The sequence below is a fragment of the Calypte anna genome, chromosome 2 (assembly GCF_003957555.1).
Source record: "Calypte anna isolate BGI_N300 chromosome 2, bCalAnn1_v1.p, whole genome shotgun sequence".
NCBI classification, from domain to species: Eukaryota; Metazoa; Chordata; class Aves; order Apodiformes; family Trochilidae; genus Calypte; species Calypte anna.
Window position 1 is genome coordinate 84,791,419 of NC_044245.1, and position 22,178 is coordinate 84,813,596.

At 37.1% G+C, this 22,178-nt stretch overlaps 1 protein-coding gene across 3 annotated transcripts in view; it reads right to left on the bottom strand.

The window, feature by feature from the left end:
• The window catches only part of GALNT1 (polypeptide N-acetylgalactosaminyltransferase 1), an 89,678-nt gene that overhangs the window by 18,587 nt on the left and 48,913 nt on the right, over nt 1–22,178 (bottom strand). For all 3 annotated transcript variants that reach the window (XM_030445539.1, XM_030445538.1, XM_030445537.1), the window contains 2 exons: nt 19,809–19,983; nt 6,444–6,610 (listed from right to left, as the gene is read on the bottom strand). In XM_030445539.1, coding sequence (XP_030301399.1) covers nt 6,444–6,610; nt 19,809–19,983 — 342 coding nt within the window. The remainder of the gene's footprint in view (nt 1–6,443; nt 6,611–19,808; nt 19,984–22,178) is intronic.

The window sequence follows — 22,178 nt, forward strand, 5'->3', positions numbered from 1 at the left end:
CCCCTTGCCATGGGAAGGGGCACCTGACACTAGGTCAGGCTGCTTAAAGCCCCATCCAACCTGGCCTCTGGGGAGGTGGCCTCTGGGCAACCTGTTCTGGTGTCTTGCCAACCTCACACTAAAGAATTTCGTGCTAATGTCTAACCTGATTCTACCCTCTTGCAGCTTAAAGCCTTTACCCTTTGTACTATTATTACGTATCCTTGTAAGATGTCCCTTCCCAGCTTTCCTGTAAGCCCCCTTCAGGTACTCCATCATGTAAGGTCTCTCCAGCACCTTCCCTTCTCCAGACCAAACAACCCCAAACTCTTGACAGGAGAGATGCTCCAGCCCTCCAGTTATCTTTGTGGCCCTCATCTGGACTCAGTCCAATTGCTCCATGTCCTTCTGCTAGGGGCTCTCGAGCTGCACACGTAGTCCGGTGGGCTATCACCAGAGCAGAGGGGGAGAATGACCTCCCTTGACCTTCTGATGCAGCCCAGGATATGGTTGGCTTTCTGGGCAGCAGCAGCGCATTGCTGACCCATGATGTTGAGTTTTTCAACAACCAGCAACCCCAGGTCCTTCTCAGGGCTACTTTCCACTTGTTCTCTCAGTAGCCTGTATTTTTACATGGGACTGCCCCAAACCACTTCTAGGACCTTGCACTTTGCCTTTGTTCATGTGGTTTGCACAGGCCCAACTCTCAAGCCTGTCATGGTCTTTCTGGATGGCAGCCCTTCCCTCCCACATGTTGACCACACCACACAGCTTGGTGTTGTCAGTAAACTTTCTGAAGGTTCACACAGTTCCACTGTGGATGTAGCTGGCAAAGATGTTCAACAGCACCAGCTTGTGCTCTTGTACTACAGGGAATGAATTGTACTACAACACTGCAAAGCTTCTGGTAGGATTTAGCATAAGATAGTAAGTACCTCAAACAAGAATAAGTGTGATGCTGGAGGGGGAAAAAAGCATGGCATTAACTCTTAGTGGCTGTTTAGTAAATCTCAAGAGGCAGAGCTGACCTGAGGGTGATTACCATTCCTTACCACTGCTCCAGATGAATGAGCTCTAATTGCCTCTGCATTTTTTTCAGTACATTGTTGGACTGTCGTGAAAACCCACAGAAATAAGTTGTGACACATCTTGGAAGCTGAACCATACTAGAAGAATTTGAAAGACCTGAAATGCTAGTCTCATTAATTCTTACTGTGCCTATTAAAAGAGAATCAAATGAATAAATGTTTATTAGTACAAATGAAGCGTACATGTCTGAACATTTTGCAGGCCTTTTGGGGCTGAGCACAGAGATAATTTGGCTGAGTATGTAGCAAATATAATCTCATCTCTTTACAGTGTAGCTTTCCAAAGCCACTAATTTCAAAGAACTGATATTACGTTAATGTTTGTAGTTTTAATGCATATGGCTTTCATGACAGACAAAGAATTTCCCTCTATGGTAACTGTCTAATGAGCACATCACACAAACCAACATATTCCTCTCCATGTTTCAGGTGTACTAGTGATAACCTTTCAGAGCAGTTCTAACCACTTAATGCTGAATGAATTAAGGGCTTTGAAATTGGTCCCTGAATGCACAATTACATTAACAGAATAGTAAAGTTCTGCCAGCAGGAAGAGTAGAAGAGAACAAGATTTCAATAATACAACTGTGGTCAGTCAAGAAACAAAATGAAACCAACGTTACATTGAACAAAGTAATGCTCAGCATATTGCATACAAAAATCTTAAGTCCTACTTACATTTTCACAGAATCATAGAACGTCAGGTTGGAAGGGACCCCAAGGATCACTTGGTCCAGCCCTTCTAATATTATTGTTTATATGATAGGTCTCAGCACCCTGTTGAGCTGAAAACTTTCCAAAGTGGGGGAGTCCACCACTTTCCCTGGGAGACCACTGAAATGTCTGACTGTCCTCACAGTGAAAAATTTTCCTCTTGTGTTAATTTTCTCCATAAAATATTTAAAATTTCAATTTATCTTTTCAAGTACTTCCATATTTTTCCCTAAGAAATATATAGCAAGATGCATGAAGTGTTTTCACTGTGGAGGGAATAGAGTTAAGAACAGTTCTCCTCCAATGTTTAACCATGTCCATAAAAATAATCTCAGGAACTGCCACCTCGTTAAAAACTTCAGAAGGAACACAAAACACTGCCAGATATACAGTAACTATGGCCTTAAAATATTATTAAAATATTATTAGAAATACAGCAGAATAAGCAAAAAGGTAAAGCCTTATCCCTACAAAAGCATGGAAAAATAACTTGGCCATCAAGATTTCTGGGGTTCTTCTGGTACCAGCAATTAGGGTTAAATGCTCAAATCCAAGCAGCACATTTTCCCTGCAGAGCAGTTGCTTAGAGTAATACACATCCCTCACGAACTGCTCCTTCAGTTCAAGTAGTTCAGTGTATTTTGGCCTGCAAGAAATGCCAGAAACAAGCTGTAGAGATGATTTTCTATACAAAGCTAATGGTCATATTTATACTAAGTCCTATATTAAACACAGATGAGAAGTGTTATGCATTGGAGTCAGTTGTTTACGAGTCACACAGGATGACAGCTGAGCACATTTTTAACATTGCCTCATACACTTCAGACAGAGTGAGGTTTTGATATATAAAAAAAACCAAACCCAAACACAACCAAACCTGATACTTCTATTTGGGAAAAATAGTAACTCATGCACTTTCAGAGGCATAACTGAACCCTTTCTGCTGGATACTCCTTTCAAACTTTTTCTCTATCAAAAGTGTGCCTAATTTTAGGCACTTTTTAGGCACTATTTTACCTACAACTATAGACAGCTTAAAGAGCATCTTCTGTGGCAGTAGCAGAACTAAGCAAGACAAAAAAAGTAAACGCATTCCGTTAAAGTCAAGTAAGCACTTAAGTTGAAAAATACCTTGCCCATTCTATTACTGAGTCACATTTGTAATAATATTAATGAAAAAATAAATTTCAAAATTTTTAAAATAAATTTACAGTAAAACATTTAACATGTGTAGGCATGCAAACAGTTTTAAGAACTGTAAATACTTTTATAAGATGTTTTGGAAGGAATTTTGTCTTAGTTAAGTTTCTTTGATCTGTATAACTGACTTCTGCAAGTGTGTTCTATCCTGATGCAATCTACCAATTATCATGGTTGGCCATTCAGTACTGACCTAGTTGTAAGTACTGAGTAATCCTGGCTTCTCCTGTTCTCCTATCAATTACCAATACTTATCAATTTAAGGAAGCAGTTCTTTAAAATAACCCATGCAATTCTGATCAGTAATTAGAAAACAATATTACAGATTTGCCTTGCTTCTTTTACTTTACTGTAAGAATAAAGCTTTACTGTTTAGAATAAATAGGTGCATGATATGCTGTTTTAATTCATCACAGAATGCTCAAGCAGCATATACCAAAACCTTCAAATTTTCAGGCATCCTACCCCTTCATTTTGTTTTACTGTACAAGCATGCTTGCTGGAACTGTAACAAGATTTTGGAAAACAAAATAAAACTTCCAGTAAGTGCTGAATGTATCTACAAATAAAACATACCTGAGTGCTCTGAAACAAAGATCACAGATTTCAAAACTAAATATTGGAACACATTCAGTAAGAACACAAAACAAGTCTGAAATTCTGTATCGTTCAGCCTGGGATTATGCTACCTTGCTTTCATTACCTAACTGAAACCCAGAAAAACTATCTAGAAGAGAGCCAAATACTTTATCAACTGGACTCTGATTCTACTTCATAAGGAAGACATGGCTTATGTTAAAATTTATTTTTTCTAAAAAAGAAATTGAAGAGGAAAAATATATTATGTCATCATTATTTAACATTATCTGCTCTTTATTTCTAGGTCGTATTGAAAGCTGAACCATCACGATTCATCATCAATACTTATTTGAACTAGTACTAAGGATTGTTCTAACAAATGAAACAGAGCACACTTGCAATAAACTTTGCTTTCCTAGCAAGAGTCTGTGCAGAAAAGCTTATTAACCAAAACAAATGTACTCTGTTCCACTAAGGAAGCATAAGCCTCCACAATAACCTATTACAGGCACTGAGAATCCGAATACCAGCAGCTGTGTTCATAAAGGATTGCTCTCTAGGAACAAAACCAAGAAAGGGAGGTACTTTCACATGCTTTAGAACAACAACAACAAAAAAAAAAAAACCAAAACCCTGCAGTTTTTATATGAAGGTTGAAAAACTATGAGAAATTGGGGATGCAGTTGGGAAATCACCACAAGTGAAAATAGTGAAAATTTGGCTTTGTGCCTTCTTAAAAGAAGAAGTTCATCACAACTTTCATCTAATCTCAAACACATTCATGGGGCAACTTCGCCCCCTGTGTGTGCATCCCTCTTCTACTGCCAGTGTAGGACATCTGCCCCGTCTTCCAAAATTACACTGAAATTGGCTGAAGCAGGTAAAGTTAGTATCAGGTAAGAAAGGAAAAGCACACGAGGGTGCCCGAGAGAGGAAAGGAACAGAGGCTGATACACGTGCAAACACAACCTGAGTGGATGAGCTGTGCTTCCTTATGAAAGCAGACTGCTCAGAGCTCAGCAAGCTGATAGGATCTCTCTTCAGGCTACTTGGCTACTCCACAGCCAGCCATGTGCCAGACCTACACAGTTTGGCATTGGTCAGTGAACATGCTATGGCACCAAACACACACACACAACACGAAGAAACTCATGGCTTCTCCCACGTGTGTGCAAAAATCCACTTGTCAATTTCTTCAGATATAAAACCTCCTGTTAGCCATTGTAACCATAATGCTACTTCTACCATAGGACCTGAAAAGCAGCATCTGTCCTTGCACACAGATCTTGTTTGGCCAGATCTTGCTGTTTGGACAACAAGCACTCGTTTTGCTCTGCAGCTGGCATTGCCATAAGCAGCAGAACGTGGATTTTGGAGCACTGGAACCAGAAGCATCAGGCAGGATGAATAAAGCACAGGAATTCCTGCTGATACAAATAAAAGCCTAAAACCAATGCCTGCCAAGACCTCTTTCTAGTGGCCTACTAGTTATTAGCCCTACTAGGAAGCTTGCAATGTAGAAATATAGAAAAAAAGTTGATTTTATGTAAAAAAAAGTCTTACATGAAAAAATGTAATGCTCTCATCTCCACTTACAAATACAAGAAAAAAAATTATCCCTCAAGTTATATTGTATAACCTATATCACGAAGAAAGATCAGGCAATGAAAAAGTCAAACATTAACTACTAACACAAATTAAATATCTAGATATAGTCTAGAGCATTGTTATTTCTACTATATCGTAGACTGCAAAAACATTAAGAGTAAAATTAAATAAATTTATTTTTAGAAAATAATCAACTTCAAGTTTTGCCTATTATTTTCATGACACATGGAAAGTTTTATTCTGTAGGATGGAGTTTTCATCTGGAATACTATTTATTAAGAAGTGGAATCTCTTACAATGTAGACACTGAATTTAAACTTCCCAGTAACTGAACAGTAAAAAGTAATCTTCCTGAGCACCTAGTCTAATGGTGGTACTGACAATAAATTTGAATGTGTGTGAGGAACACATTTGTTAAATGTGAGGAACACATAATGTGCCTTTGTTTTTATTTACCAGGTGATCAAATATGAAACGCCCTCAAGCTTTAGGAACATGTTAAAATTCCAAAGTGAAAAATTAAGGCTGTAATGGCATAAACTCACAAACAAACTCTGTACTATCAACAGACAAGTAAACAGACAGATAAGCTTTCTCTGGTTTTCAGTAGATAATCATATAATTGGCTGGGTTGGAAGGGACCTCAGAGATCATCAAGTCCAACTCTTGATCCACTACCGCTGCAGTTACCAGACCATGGCACTGAGTGCCACATCCAGTCTCTTTTTAAATATCTCCAGGGACGGAGAATCCACGACTTCCCTGGGCAGCCCATTCCAATGCCTGATCACCCTCTCTGTAAAGAACTTCTTCCTAATATCCAACCTAAACCTCCCCTGGCAGAGCTTAAGTCCATGCCCTCTTGTCTTACTGATGGCTGCCTGGGAAAAGAGACCAACCCCCTCCTGGCTACCCCCTTCTTTCAGGGAGTTGTAGAGAGAGATGAGGTCTCTTCTGAGCCTCCTCTTCTCCAGACTGAACATCCCCAGCTCCCTCAGCCCTTCCTCACAGGACTTGTGCTGGATCCCTTCACAGCCTCCTTGCTCTTCTCTGGACCTGCTCCAGCACCTCAATCTCCTTCCTGAACTGAGGGGCCCAGAAATGGACACAGGACTCAAGGTGTGAGCCCCCCGCATCTCTAAACAAGCACATTGCTTGTTCAGCCTTACCCCACCCCAGCTACTGTTTTGCTGAGGAGGGCTAAGCCCACTGAAAGTCAGTCTCAATTTTTGTACCAAAAAGAGCAGCAAGTTAAGGCACTGATGTTCTCCTTACCTCTTTCACTGGCATCATCAACAAGAACAATTTCTTCCAGCATGTGTCGAGGTGAGCGGTTTATCACGCTATGAACAGTTCGTAGGAGAGTGCTCCAAGCCTCATTGTGAAAAACAATGACAACACTGGTTGTGGGAAGGTTGTCTGCATACACCTTTGTTTTACACCTAGAACAAAATTAAGCCATATATTTGTAAATGTAAACCCTTCCGTGGGAACTCCAATGCTGAGGTTTATTTCAGAGTATCAACACTAACATTCATAATGTATCAGGTAAATAAAGTATGACAAGACAAAACAGCACAAAGATTTCTATTTTTACCTAAAAAGTATTGAAATGAAAGAGATATCCATACTGATAACACACAGAGATGATACTAGATTATTTATTTCCACTCCCCCTCTTTTGGGAAGAGACACTAAGCCAAGCCCCTAATTTAGGCCTGCATTCTCTCAGAGGCCAAGGGAGAAGCCCTAGTGCTGTAAGGGGTAAGAAGGGGAGGGGAGAGAGAGAGAGAGAGAGAGAGAGAAGATTAAAAAAGGTAAACTTAAACTAGGAAGTAAATGTGGTAAAAAAAATATACGATGAACACAAACAATAACTTAAAAAAGGTGAAGAATCTGGACACAGTTAAAGTTTGGAAAAAGCCAAGACTACATGCATGGTACTCATAACACTGGTGAGTTAAGTATTTTTCACAATTTAATGGTTTTTTTTTCCTCCTCACTGTATACATGTTGGAAGAGCCATAGAAGTTCAAATTAAAAAAGAATGACATTAACATAAAGTTAGCATTGAAGACCACAAGCTTGGCTTTCCTAATGGCATACATAGGACATTTATGCAAAATATGACACAGTACAAGCCACCCCAGATACAGTCAACATTTTACACTCTGCAATACTATTTTAAAACAAGTGATATTTTCAGTATCTCCTAGAAAAATCAGTATGCTGTACTCAAAGTACTCTTAGCAATTCTGAAAATATAATTCTGCTCTAAAAGATAGCAACACAAATTAAGTCTTCTCTGCACAGATCTGTTCCTCCTGCACATTCAAAATAACACAAAGGAACTTACATTCGATTTGATGGTATTAAGTCCTTGAAGAACCAAAGCTTATGAGATATACATAGATGTCAAACACAAGGAAAACATTGAAGTGGAAAAAAGAAACAGTCAGTGGAGCTTCACTCTAACAAGAAAGCTCCTATTATAGCCCTAAGTGTTGAGTAATTTCAATTCAATGTAGCATGATCTAAATGCTATTAAAATATGTTAATAAGTATAGATTACAATCCTTAGTATATATGTATATACTAGTATATACTTAGCATAAGTATACTCTACAAACCTTAAGAGCTGTGCTGTTTGAAGTCTTGAGAAGTACATAGTGTGTATCCTCTACCTTAAACATATAACAACAATACTGAAGAAACAGCCTGACAATAAAAAGTCATGATGTTGGGATCTCTCTCTACCCTTTTTTCCCCTTTGGAAAAATCAGGAACATCAAACATCAGATAAAAGTGGGCTCCCAAAATAATTTTTTTTTCCTAGATGACTTGGTTAGTCAGGGCTGTTCTAACTGAGAACAGCTCTCATAGCATACAGGCATTTCAGGTCTGAGGTGGTGACAAAAGCCCAGTGTGCCCTCCAGATCCCAGAAAAGTAACGAGTAAGTTCAGGTACAAGCCAAGATGTATCTCGAAGTGCTTCTGTGGAATCATGTTTCATTTCTGAGAACTGAAGCAATAGGATCAGCACTGTAATAATATGCTGACTATGCAATTACAGCCAAATGTAATTGTTCACCTCAATGACATGAACATCATAAAATTTTTAGGGAAAGCAGCCATATAACCCTACATTTTCTGATGTAATTCACAAACACAAAACTTGCAAAACATGCCAACCACTAAAGCTATTTTTGTGGTATAACTTGAAAAATTAAACAGCTTTTTACAGAAGTGCTATGGATTTCAGGTGACAAATTCAATCACACGCCAATTAATTTTTCCCCCATGTTTGTCAAGCCCATTTTGCTACTTTCAAACCAAATTCTCTGTGTTTTATTCCTGCTGCTGCACTGCTCCCTAGACCAGAAAATAAGTGTCTGATTGTAGACCTTCAGCTACAGTTGCAATACAAACCCACCAATTGTTCCTCTAGTTTTTGGCAGAGTATTTGTAAAAAAGTTAAGAGAAGCTTGTTAGCAGTTCTCTGTGAAAAGCAGGAACAATGTGTCAGTCACCAAGAACATCTTGCTGGGATAGCCACAGGATACACTACTGTAATTAGTAATTACACTACTGTAAATAGATCATACCCATCATTGCCTTTATTTATGGTGTGACAAAAAAAAACCCAAAAACATATTTTACTGACCTCAGTTCAATGAACTGGTATAACAAAAGCCAGTCAAGTGACCAGGGACTACCATGTTTATAAACCATTACATTGTCTGAAGTATAAATAGATCAAAACACTTAAGATCCAACTTTGAATGGAAACTTTTTAGTGCTAAGAGGAAAGCATACAGGGATTTTTCTGGGACACCTGCCCTTCCTGCAAAGCATTCCTACAGCCCTGTCCTGCAAAAGCTGAACATCCTCCTTTCCACAATGAGACTTGCCTATTGCCATCCCCAGAGACCATCACCTTCTGGTATAACAATTTAAGAGCTACCTAGGCTGGCTTGTTTACCAATATGTAAAAGGCTGCCATGGCAACCTTATTATGAAGGAACTTCATAACAACACTGGCTTGGAAATTTTCAAATACTATTCTTAATATGGCACTTACTGTGAAGTTATTCTGGAAAGATTCATGATGCAGGCAGGATAAAAGACAGACCTAATAGTAAATATCTTATTTTTAATACTCCTTTCACCTGCCTTTCTATATATATCTTTTAGCTTTATTTGTACAATATTTTTTGTGAATATATACAACTAAATAAACAAACAACTTTGCTTTTAATTTTGAAACCACTGACAAATTCCTCCCCACAGGAATATACTGCTGCAGAACATAAGACAAAGTAGTTGACACCTGTGAATAGAATGTTAGCCCTCCATGTAAACCTCATGTTATAGCCTTACTAACAAACATTTAAATGAAGAATCCTTTTTGCCTTTCCTTTAAAAGCCAATTATCCCAGAAAGTGATTACTGCAGAATTTAAAATAGAGCATTAGTTTCAAGCAAGTTATGCAACATTAGTAGCAGAATATAACCGTGAGGGGTATGACACATAGGATGTGAATTAAAGACAATTTGAATTTTAATTCACTGCATTATGTTCCTTTTGTAGGATCATGCCCTAAACAATTTTAAAATTGAGTGCATAATATTAGGAAGGCATACCATCTCCAGTAATTTAATGAAGACTCCAAACAACAGCTGAGAATGTCAACTTCACATGGAATGAATCATCCTTTCCTTAATCTACAGCACTCACCATGCAAACTCTCAGCTAATGTGACTCCATATATTACTTAGATTGTTGAAACTCCTCCAAAATGTCAGATGTTTTAAATGCAAACAGAGACTTACTGTCCCATTATCCGAAGACACAGAAAAAGAATAGGCCAGTTTGTTAAATCATGATCAAGACAAAAAGCCTGGTTAGCCTCAGTTTCTTGATGCACACATCCCAATGCTCAAAGCAGTAATGTTCTTTACTCCATAGCAAGGCTCCTCATGCATTGAAATCCCCATTGTCAGCTGCATTACCCTCATACTTCTCCCTAATATTTGACTGTTTCTTTCATGTACTTAGGAAATATAATTAGTTATCCAAGATCTTTAATGGCACATCAAAATCAGATTAGAGAAAAATAACTGAGCTTACAAGCTATACTTTAAAAAGCTGTTTTACAAAGGAGCCACAGGACTATAAAGATATGACTCTGCTCCAACATTTTTAAGACACTTATAACAAATTCTTCACAGAACTTCACCTTTTTGCAATTTTGCATCATATATTCAGAATACTTTGGCCTGGTTCCTGAGAACTGCATGGTTACTTTTAAGTTCATATCTCTGCAAGAAAACAAGGCAGGGTAACAGGTCTTAACTTAAATTCAAGTTTAACAAACTAAAAGCAAAGGAAGGAGGACAGATCTAGCACATATGTATATAACACTGCTGTAGAACAGTGACAGCAAAATAAATACAAGGCGTTGTCCCTAACACCCTGTAGCCTGCTATCAAAGCTTCAAATCCACTGCAAATCTTTTTTAAATGGAAGGCAGGCCAAAAGCAACTTTAGGTTGTACTATGCTTTTCCATGATTGTGACCTTTTGTGAAGTGTTATTTGAGTCTTATATAAAAGCTCTGTATGTTTAGAGATTGTCTTTCGTATGGAGATGATCAGAAAAAAATCTTAAAAAGAACTTTATTCAGTGGATTATGTATAGCAGTTTAGTAACTAGCTGATGCTACTTCAAGTGAACTTGGAAAGCCTCCCAGTAAACTGCTTTCCTCTTTTCTCCTCCAGCCCAGAATACAAATAGTCCACAAGAGACATTACAAAAATAACCAGAAGAGACACAAAAGTAAGGTAATTCTGTCTAAACAAAATTAAACCCTTAAATCTCGGAGTTTAATTGCTGCTTCAGCAACACCTTGCAAGGAAATATGATAACTCTTCATTTTGTGTTGCCTACACCACCACAAGCATATCCTCTCAACTCTCCTCCACACCTGGCAGAATTGGAAGCCTCTCTTCTTTCATGCCAGGGAAGGAATGAGAAAAATGTACTATACCACTGCAGGAACAGAAATCTACCAGGTGATCTTACAAGATCCTTCATTTGAATTCCTCAGAAAGTGAAATTTTGATAACTATCAGCTCTGCTCAGTACTCAAGAGATCAATGAAGCTTATCCTCTCCAGCCACCCTCACTGGAGCCACAGAGACACCAGGAATTTAGGACAGACACCACCCTTTGCTACCCTAACACCACCTCTTCCAGTTTTCTGTTGGGACCTTCACAAAACCTTCAAATTTCACCTTAAAAAAAAAGGTGCAGCCATCTTATTACAGAAAAGCACTTGGCATTTTATCAATACTGTGATATTGCATTAATGGATCAATGCACTTAGAAATTGTTTCTAAAACTCAAGAGGGAGTGTTACATGTGTAATACTGTCATATCTTGGAAGATAAATATCTACAATGTTAGCAGTGATCTGTATGCACACCCTTCAAAGTAATGCGAAATCATTGCTGAAAGTAAGGTAATAAATGGGATTTAATACCCTGATAGCTCTTAAAAACTTCACAGGCTAAAGAATCACACCCCAAAAAAGCTAAACAGGGCACAGATCTTTGAGGAAATCAGTTATGTACTATTATAATGTTTATACAGCAAGGCAAAACATGAAAAAAAGGTCATTTTAAGAATGATGGCATCATAATCATATTATGCATTAGAAATAAATGCTAAATTTCTAAATATCACAGGGAAAATCTCTACCCTTTTGAAGCTTCCAACACATTATCCACCACAGAGAAGCAATGAGAAGACAACTAACATCAGACTTTTTTTTAATATCAAATTTTCAAAACAAGGTTACTCACGCTTACCTAATTATGAAAATAAATAGACTCAGACAAAACATGAGCTATGATTTGCTATGACTTATACTAATCTTATTGCCAGTTTCTACCAGCCTTTCATAGCTACAAGGCATGACCAGTAAGTTACCATAGCTCAAAATCATTAGCAGCAGTAAAACAACTCTGCAGCCCTTGTTTTCCTACCCAGCCACGCAACCCAGAGCACTCTGATAGAAGAACAGAGATGGAACACAAGCAAAAGAGTCTTCTGTGAATTAAGCAGCTCAGTTGGGAAATCCTAGTGGACCTTAGATTGGAGCTTATATGTGCAATATAATGCAATATAATACCGACACATTTTCAGTAGAGTTGAAAGCTGTACTAGCAACAGATTGGGCAGGGAACGAAACATATTTAGTCCTCTTACAGATTTAATACAATCTTTCATCTTGCATACTACAAACAACAGTTGTAAATAAAAGCTGAACTTATAAATAAATTGCACCCCAGAATTTAAATCTGACAAAGGAATAATTCAAGTCTTGATGAAAATCAGGTTGGAATTGGAGTTTTGAGGAAATGCTACACAGTAGAGCCCCTGTAATAAGTCTCTTCAGTTTTACTGGTTAAGTACAAACAACATAATCTTCAGCATTAAATTATACTGGAGTCTCTGGGAAGTAAGCATCAGTATCCTTAGGCTTGAAAACACACATTTCTATTGAGGCTACCAAAGGTAATGTCAAATCAATAGAGAAGCAAATCAAGAAACCTGAACGCCTCATGAAATTTCAGACTCTAATGACAGATATCTGGTGAACATCACTGCAGTGCCATAAAATGCCAGTACTCCATTGTTCACCTGTCCATTTGCCGTAAGTTACAGCCAACAATAGAATTAACGTAACTAAGCTGAGACACAGCTATGCCCAAAGCAAAAAGACCTCTCTACTTAAATAACAGGTGAAACAGTTTTGAAATAAGCCTCAGTCCCCCTGAAGCTGCTGAGACTGACCTACATTTCCACCAGAGGGTAACGCCCTGTAGCAGTGCCAAAACACTACAGCAATCACCAATGTCAAGCCAAGTGGTTTGTTTCTGATGAACACTGACTTAAATCTTCCCTGGATATGAGCAGCAGCCTCACATCATGGTTATGAGCAAGAGTGTTAATAAATCTGCTTCTGAGACAAATGTTAAGAATACCCCAAACCCTCATATTGAGGGCTTCATAAAGTTTTCACACTGAAACAAGACAGCTAAAACCAATTCTTTCAAGAAAGATGGAATCACTGCCAAAACATGCCAAACAGCTTTTCACTACACAGACTTTGCATACAACCACACTTGTGGCCTCAGAAAGAGGTTGTGCTGTAGGTTGCACAGAACTTCATGCTACCCCTCATGCTATTTCTTCCAATCAAATAAGAAAAATTTGGTTAAGAAAGATGTTTTAACTTCTGTGATTCATATCACAACTCCAATTAATCTTTCAGAACAGGGAGCCTGAATGCAGACAAATTTCTTATTTAAATATCAACCCAACCAGCTTAATGTCTGCTTTCAATAGTATTTCATAATTTACCTGACATCAAGAGTATGAAATTTTCCTTTCTTCTGATCTCAAAGATTTGGATATAAGAAAGGTAGCATTATCTCATGAGTCAAGTAGAAATCTTCTTTAGACCCTGGAAATAAAATCCAAAATGGTTCTTAAAACCATTGTGGTTACAAAATTCAAGCAGAATTTCACAAAAGTAATTAGCTGCAATTGACAATTTTCCTTATCCTAAAACTGATCACAGGAAAGCATCTCTTGACAGAAGCAAGAACAATTCTGTCTTCAAAGACTGAAACCAAACAAATTTTTTAGCCAAATTGTGTTCCATACTTGACCTATCAATTTGAATGAAGTTCAGGATATGGCTGCTCATCCAAAATGGAAGACACTCATAACTGAGGAGATTGACAAGTGTTTGTGTGTATATACAGACACACATGTATTAAAAAAAAAAAAGTTTACAGCAAGCAAGCTGATTTTAAAAGTGACCTTTCCCTTCTAAACTTTCTGTAGGAAAAAGACTTATTGGCAATTTCTTCAAGCCAACTCACAAAGTTGATGTGAACAAGAACATTTCCAAATATCAATTCTGCAGTGGGCCAGTAACAAGCTATATGCACCCCAAAAGCCAAGAAGGCTTTCTATTTGAAAGAATTACGCAGTCTTTACCTTCTAGGCTTTTAGACTTCCATCGTGACATTGCTGGTCATCAGAGCAGTAGATTTCCTTCACAAGTGCCAGCTGAATTAACAGCCTGGATTTCAAGCTTGTAACCAAACATTGATCAGACTTCTGAAGTTTTCCACCACCTATGGTGACAACTTTTTTTAAATTATTTGCATTGCTATGACCTGAGCTAAATGAATACCTGAAGTTCACAAAGCATATCACAATTTATAGAGCTATTTAAATCCCCATGATCACATAGGGATTTTAATTCATATTTTCTTTCAGAAAGGCTTTTTTCTCCCCATGTTACACATAATTCAGTGCAACAGTGAGCTGCTGCCAAAAGCAGCACTTTTCACCACTACAGGTTTATATTACCCTCTTATTTGCACCAGACTGTATAACTGTGGGGTCTGTTGCTTCAGTTTGCTGATCCACCAAAATACACTTTTTTCCCCCTTTTGCTGTGCAATCCATTGAGCCAGTGAATGCCATGGCCACACAGCTGACAGATCAGGATCAACAGGAGCAGTGGGAAGACTCCTGGCTGCACTCCACCTTTTCTCCAAATGTAGGTAGTATCAAATTACCACTTCAACTCTTCTCCTACACAAAAATAAATAAAAGCAAGCACACCTTCACATGCCTCATGCAGAAGTCAATACTTCAAGTGCTGCCGTTTAAAAAGCCCGTAAAATATCACACATTTCAGTTCCAACAGCATGCTCTTGTTTGTGTGCCTTTACTAATTTTACTCTGAATAGGTTTACTCAAAATATTTTCCTCACACAGGGATTTTGTAAGTTTTATGAATGTGTCATATTATGAGTCACCTGTAGTATCTTACAGTATACAGCACAGCAACTTGTTTTGAGAAGTTAAAAATCCAAATTCCAGTGTATTCTCACATGTACGTTTTAGGCTTAAAAATAACAATATATTTTTAAAGCACACTCATGAAAGTCAAATTGCAGTCCCATAACAGGACATTTGTATATTTTATCATATAATTAAAAGTGCCTAAATCCAAATACGATTCAAATAAAAAACAGAATTAGTCATACGAAGGACTCACTCAGAAAGAAGCCCAGCATAATTGCTATAAACTCTAAGCAATCTTGTAATTTAAACTTAGAAGACTGGCTTTAAACCAAAGAAATAAAATTGTCTATTTCCTCCTGATTGTGAAAGTAAGCTTGGTGGCAGGAACTGAGCAGGATAGCTTGATTCAGCAAACCAACCTTTAATAATAACTTAAGCTGACCACATTACTGTACTTGTCAAACATTTAGGTCTTAGAGATCTGCATCCTTCTCTCCTGTTAACTGGCTGAAGTCACAGTTCATATGAATTCAGACCCAGTTCACTCAAATACATGGGACCATCTGGCCCAAAACTCTGGTTATACCTTAACACCATCTGTACAACTCAAAATCTAACGTGCCTGCCTCCTGAATGCAGACAGCTTGACAAAAGGGCAGTTAAAAGATACCAAATATTATGCAGAACTAACTCAGGTATAAGATGCCTGATATTTTTAGCTCTGGCAAAATTATACCAACTAAGTAACAAAACTAAAAGATCTTATGACAAGTACAACAAAACCTGGAGCCTTGGAGACAGGGTTGCTACAGTATTCTGAAGCTACCCACATGCTTCTTGCTGCTGCTCTTTTTGGAGAAGCTCACATCATAGAGCTGCATCATAAGCTCCACTGGGGACCAGAGCTTACATGAACCATATTATGTTTTCCTGTCCCTGCTACACCTCCACTTCTTCCAGTCTTGACCACTTGAGCCCAGAAAAGTGTTTGAAGATGCTCTTTTCTAGCGCAAAAAGTAAGAATTTGATTTAAACTCTCACACCAGGTACCCAAATGTCTCCTTAAATGCTTTGTATATTCCACAAATTCTTAAGTAGTGACTACAGCTTGGAAATTCCAGCCTTAGAACACAATACTTATTCATTTCACAAATGAGCTTCTAAGTCACCTCCAACAGCACCGAGAGCAAAACTAAGTAATATGACACATACAAAATTCATGTATTTACTACTTTCCAGCTTGAATATTGGGCTAAGACACATAAGCATAGCTGAACACCTATTCTAGTCTATGACACCTATTTTATTGATTGCCTGCCTCATCTTCAGCAAAATCAAGTCAAGACTTTAGTGTTCCCAATGACCCATCTTTTACTCTTAGCTATCATGTCAAGCCCACAGTTGCCTATTTTCCTGGCAACTGTGAATTAGCTCCCACTTCAATGACTGATTCACAGACCAGAATATGACTTGCTTCAAGAATTATTCTATTAACAACTTAAAACCAATCTGCTACCCACATCTGCTTCTCTCCCAGCAACAACATCCCTCCAGAGGTTGTGGCACTGCCAGTTACATTAGTTAGTTAAATTAACATGCCCCAGTCCAGACTCAGGGAGGTACCCAGGCTAAAAAAAATTAGTTCTGGTTCAGTTTTTTTCTGTTAAGCAAATGATGTATTTGGGATAACAAGAAGAATATGTAAATAACACTCCCAATTACAGACACAAATGACTAGCAACTCAGGCATATGTCAGTTATTTTAAAAGCATCTATGTGCCTCAGTAATTTTGTGCCAAATATTTTCATTATTTGGCACAAATAATATGTTAATATGACTGGGGCACAGCTCAGTAGAACATAGATTTCAGCTTCTGTAGATGTCTTCTACTAAGGAGTTCCCAGAGCTGCAGAAGTGCCTAGAAGTTATTAAATCAGCTCACATATTTGTTTTGCTAGTAAAGAAACAAAATTTCTTGGCCATAACACAAACATAATGCCTGCAGGGGGTGACTTCTAGAGATTGAGCTACAAAGCACCCAGAGGCAGACATGCCAGACAGAACATGTAACCCATGAAGGAAATCACTGCCCCAAGGACCAAGCAGGTCCACAAACATGCTTGCTTTCACACAGGTGACAGAGGGTTTTGGCAGAATCAGAAATTAGAATTAAGGATAATTTCAACTACTTCAAAAGCTGCTCTGCAGTTGACAGGTTATGCCATCCCCATTAAATACATGTGGTAAATTGGTCCTGGCACAATGACTTCCACCAGTTTTTTAATGATTAGCCATTTGGAAAAAAAAAAACCAAACAACCCACTTCTACATATTTCTGTATTTCAGAAAAACATACCAGAGAATTATTGGACTCGACACAGTCATCTCTTCCCCCCATATCACATTAAAGGAACCAACCCACAAAGCCTGTGAAGCAAATTACATGGTTGAACACAAAGTATGCCCTTGAACATATCCCACTTTTTCAAAACCTCGACTGAAAGTGCTACTGGAAGCCAGGCAGTAACCATGTAAATGTGGCAAGAAATTATCAGAAATTATCCATTTGCCTTCTCCCAGAACTGTTTCCATATTATCAGGGATACATAGATAGAACAAATTATAAATATAGCAACACTACTAACACAGCAGACAGTGCTCCTGACCATGTGAGCATTTTGAACAATCAGATAAAGACTGCAATAAGACACACACACACAACACTGGAAAACATTTATAGTTTTCTATAGTTCTGAAAATGGCTATAGTACTCTTGGAAAGTAACACTAATCCCCACACACACAGATTAAGATACCCTTGTCTATTGTTCTCAGATTTGCTGGGAAATCTTACAATGCTCCCCAGCCTTGTTAATTTCGTGTGATCTTACCAAGAACACACCAAAAAGATGACAAAAGGAGGAGGTTTTTAGGGATCATTTTTTTCTCACAATCTAATAAAAATGCACACAGCAAAAAAATGTTAAAATTATTGGTAGCAATTTACAAAAGGAGCATCCAGCTCTGCCCTAACAGTTTACCTAAAATTTTATTTTATGACTCTACTCTCCTACACACAGTATTTTGATAGAATTTGAGTCCATACAAATGAACAAGAGAAACAAATGCAACATTACTAAGTTTATATTGCATATCTTGCTGTGAAGCACAGTAAGTGCAAAGGCACGGCTCAATCTGCAAGTCAAAATTTCCTATAGCTCAACTTTAAAATAAAGTTATAATTTCATTTGCCAGCAAAAGCTTGACTGATGCTTAGGAAGTAAAATTCTGTTAAAAATTTCTCTTTCAGTTTTCAGTTAATTCAAAGCCTAGAATTTACAAAATGTAAAATCAAGTCAACTTTATAGATCCACAACTTTATTTTCTTATGCTTGTACTTACATTATAAAAATACAGATTTTTTTAATTGAATGCTGATAAACAGATAATGCCATTTAGTTTCCTCGATACTTCTAGGGTCATAATAAAAAAAAAAATAATTACTCATGTTTCCCTTCCAAATAACCAAGTGCCTAAAGTTCTGTTAATTTCTTTCATTCAACTGTTGCAGAAAAAAACCCCAAAACCAAAAGAGAGTAATTACCCCAAATTAGCATCCAGCTTTGACAAAAGTCTCAAAACCAAAACTCATTTTCCTCAAAGCAAAGACCAGTTGAGAATGCTAACTACAAGTTGTTAACTGGTGGAAGTCAGCACTTTACAGCCATGACCAGAGCAGTAACATGAAACAATTAACCCTCCTCACATAACATCTGCTGATTTAAGAAAGAAAATCCTGCAAGTTCACTATTTGCCTTCTTCCCTTATACTGAAAAATAGGCAAGTGATTACCATAAAATGTGACTAATAAGAAATCTGAAAATCACTTGGAAAGTTACATTAATTCAAACTTCAGAAATAATATTTTTGAAAAACATATAGCTCAATTATTAAGAACACCAGCACCACCAGAATTTCTGTATAAAGAAGCAGCAACATCAGAGCTTTCTATATCAGGATTCCTGCAGGAGAATGAAGATAATTGCCTGGGAAAAAAATCTTGTTTCATGAGCTTTATTTAAATTGAAAGTCCCTTTTATAAACAAAGGGGGCTTGGGGTGGGGGGAGTCCTCAGCTACCCCGCCAGAGTAGCCCCAGGAGAATAAAGTAATCTTATTTTTATTTAAAACAAGGCTACTATTTTCTTTTTAATTACTTGTGACTCCAATAGCTTTGAAAGGATCAATATTTCAGAGGCAAGATCAAAACCAAACCAGAAGAATAATAGAAAAATTATAATGCAAACTAAATCAGGCTTTGCACATTTCATTAGGTAAGAAATTTTTCACCTATTCCTCATCAAATTTTTTCTATTCCATATAATGCAGAATTGTACTCTGCCTTTTTACAAGAGGTAAATGAATTTTTTTAAAAACCTAATTCTTTCCTGAAATGCCAAGTCTTAGGTTAACTTTGTTTTATTCAACCAAATTAGTTGCTGTTCCCTGAACAACCTTCATACTTGTAATCAGATTCAAATTTAAAGAACACTGAAGCAACCTGGTTTCTCCTGTTCAATCTCATTTTACAAATAAGTCAGATATATATAGGAAACCCTCCTACTTTTCATTTCAACATTAACACAGAGCTTTGAATTAATAGAGAACTGAAATCTTTTGGATCACTCTTAGGACACTGTTCATTTAAGTACAGTACATTTTTAATACAATATAAAGCACTTACCCTTCTAACCTGACATCAGGCAATGATCTGTTGAGTGCAATCATTTCACTTGCCATTAAATTAAATTGATTTATTTTAAACATTTCTTTCATTTTTTCTTGCTCCTCTTTTGGAATGACCACAGGCTTCCCCATTTCTCCAGGTCCTTCATGTGGTTTTTGTACGGGTTCTGGAACTAAGAATAAATAAAATGTTGGTAACTACTTCTATGCTTGCTTTTGCTTGTTTATATATTATTTCACATTCTAGGAATGTTCCAGTCTAAAACTGAGTTCTAAACGAACCAGGTTTTGGAACCCAAAACAAATCTTCATATTGGGAAGTTTCACAGAATTAGTTTAGTGCTGCTGTAGACACCACAACTCATTTGAAAAAAACTTTTAAGAGTTTATATTTATCCATCATCATGTCCCAATTCACTTTGCTGTTAAAGTACCTGAAAAACAGACATTTATACCCCAGACTGTTCTTGCATACACAAGCTTTTCAGGAAAAGTTATATTTAGCTTTGCAAGGATTTCAGTAAAGATTAAATTTAATTAATATTGTAACTTCATATTTATTTCCACATTTTTATTTTGACAGGATGACATCAGCATTTACAGTTTGGAAATAACTTCTGGTATAATTAACATTATTTCTAGTAAACATAATTACATTTGTAGTTTCACATCAGTGCTCAAAACAGAAACACTAACACTTCACATGTTTAAACCAAAAGAAATTAAATATCAAATATCTGATCAAACTGATAAGGGAGAAAAAGAAACCAGACAAACTGTTTGGGCTTTTCTTCAAACAAAAGGGGTGAAAAACCAAAAGCAGAGAAAAACTGTTACATATTCTTTACAAATATCCATTTACTTTTCTCCTGAACTGAAATGCTTGAATACTGAGTTTGAAATACATTTACTTTACAAATTCAGTACAAATTTTTAATAAAATAGTAACTTAAGATCTAAACAGAGAAACAGGAGGTATTTTACAATAAAGGCACCAAAGCCCTCAGTAAAAAGCTTAGCTTCATATTATCCTTGATTTGCATCTTAAACAGCACAGTGTAATTAAAACCTATGCCAAGAGCAAGGAGTCATGTAAAAATATTATTTTTTCTTTTAAAAAGCCCAATCCTTACCCCCTTGCTGAAATGCTAAGACTTAAAATAGATACTTCCTAACAACTGAAACGTTTTTCTAGCTTTAATTTAGCATTTATCAGCTAGAAGCACATGTTCCTTGAGAAACTTTCATTTTCAAGTACCTGAAGCAACTGGACTAGTTGATAGGCAGAGTAACATTTAGCAGAGAAAATCCAGAAAATCTTCAAACCAGACCTTTTCTTCTTATTAAACATTCCTTCACTGCAAGTTGATCTATGTCATACTAGAAGTTGCCAGCCAGCCAGCCACTCATACACCCAAAACTGATGAATAAATATATTTTAGCCCGAGCAGACTGATTCAGATACTTTTTTCAACCACAGCTAACATGAGCCAACAGTTTGCTTTGCATCTCTGCCTCCTGGGAAGGTCTGGTTGAACCCACATCAAAACCTGCTGATCTGCAGTTGCATGACCTTTGAAACATTTTTGTGCCTTTTGGAGGGGAATTAACACAACATTACAGTTTACAATACGACAATTATTTGGGCTTCATATTCTATATTCAGATTGGTTTTATTAACTGGCAGATCATAAATATTTCTATTAAGTGTATCACTACTAGTGTATAGGTTCACTTGGGCTAAATTACAAATGCTCAACATACCTAAAATTAAAAAAAGCTAGAATAGTTGTGTTTATTATGTTTTTCAGCATTCTCCAAACTCATCCTATCCTATTTGCCATTTAGAAGAAAAAAATATTTCCTGCTTTCATTTACATTCCCCAAGTTTAACTTCAACTAAACCATTTAAACTGAAAAGCTAAATTAACTGAAAACTCATCTTTCACACTTGCAGATCTTGCTGTTAAATGCTAGTTTAGCACATTAGCGAGTTGGATCATCAGTTGAATTTTTACATTTCATTAGCAAACATACACTACCTGCTTAAACATTTTACCTAAATAAAGCATGCTCTTCTGCTACAGAATGTAGACACAGCTACCTGCACCCAGGTACTATGTAGTGGAACTCACTAAATGCAAACACAGGTAAGCTTGGTGTGCAGGCAGAGAGAAAAGGTTACCACAAATGCATAGACCTGAGAGAAGATGGTTATCTGCTTTCCCACAAAAGCATAGTAGTTTTCATATAAACACAACCCAGCAACACTCTCCCAAAATGACTAATACATGTGGCTAAAAATGCCAACAGTGCTGTTTTGTAAGTTAACCATGAAAAGAATTTCCTTTGAAGGACAGTAAATGTG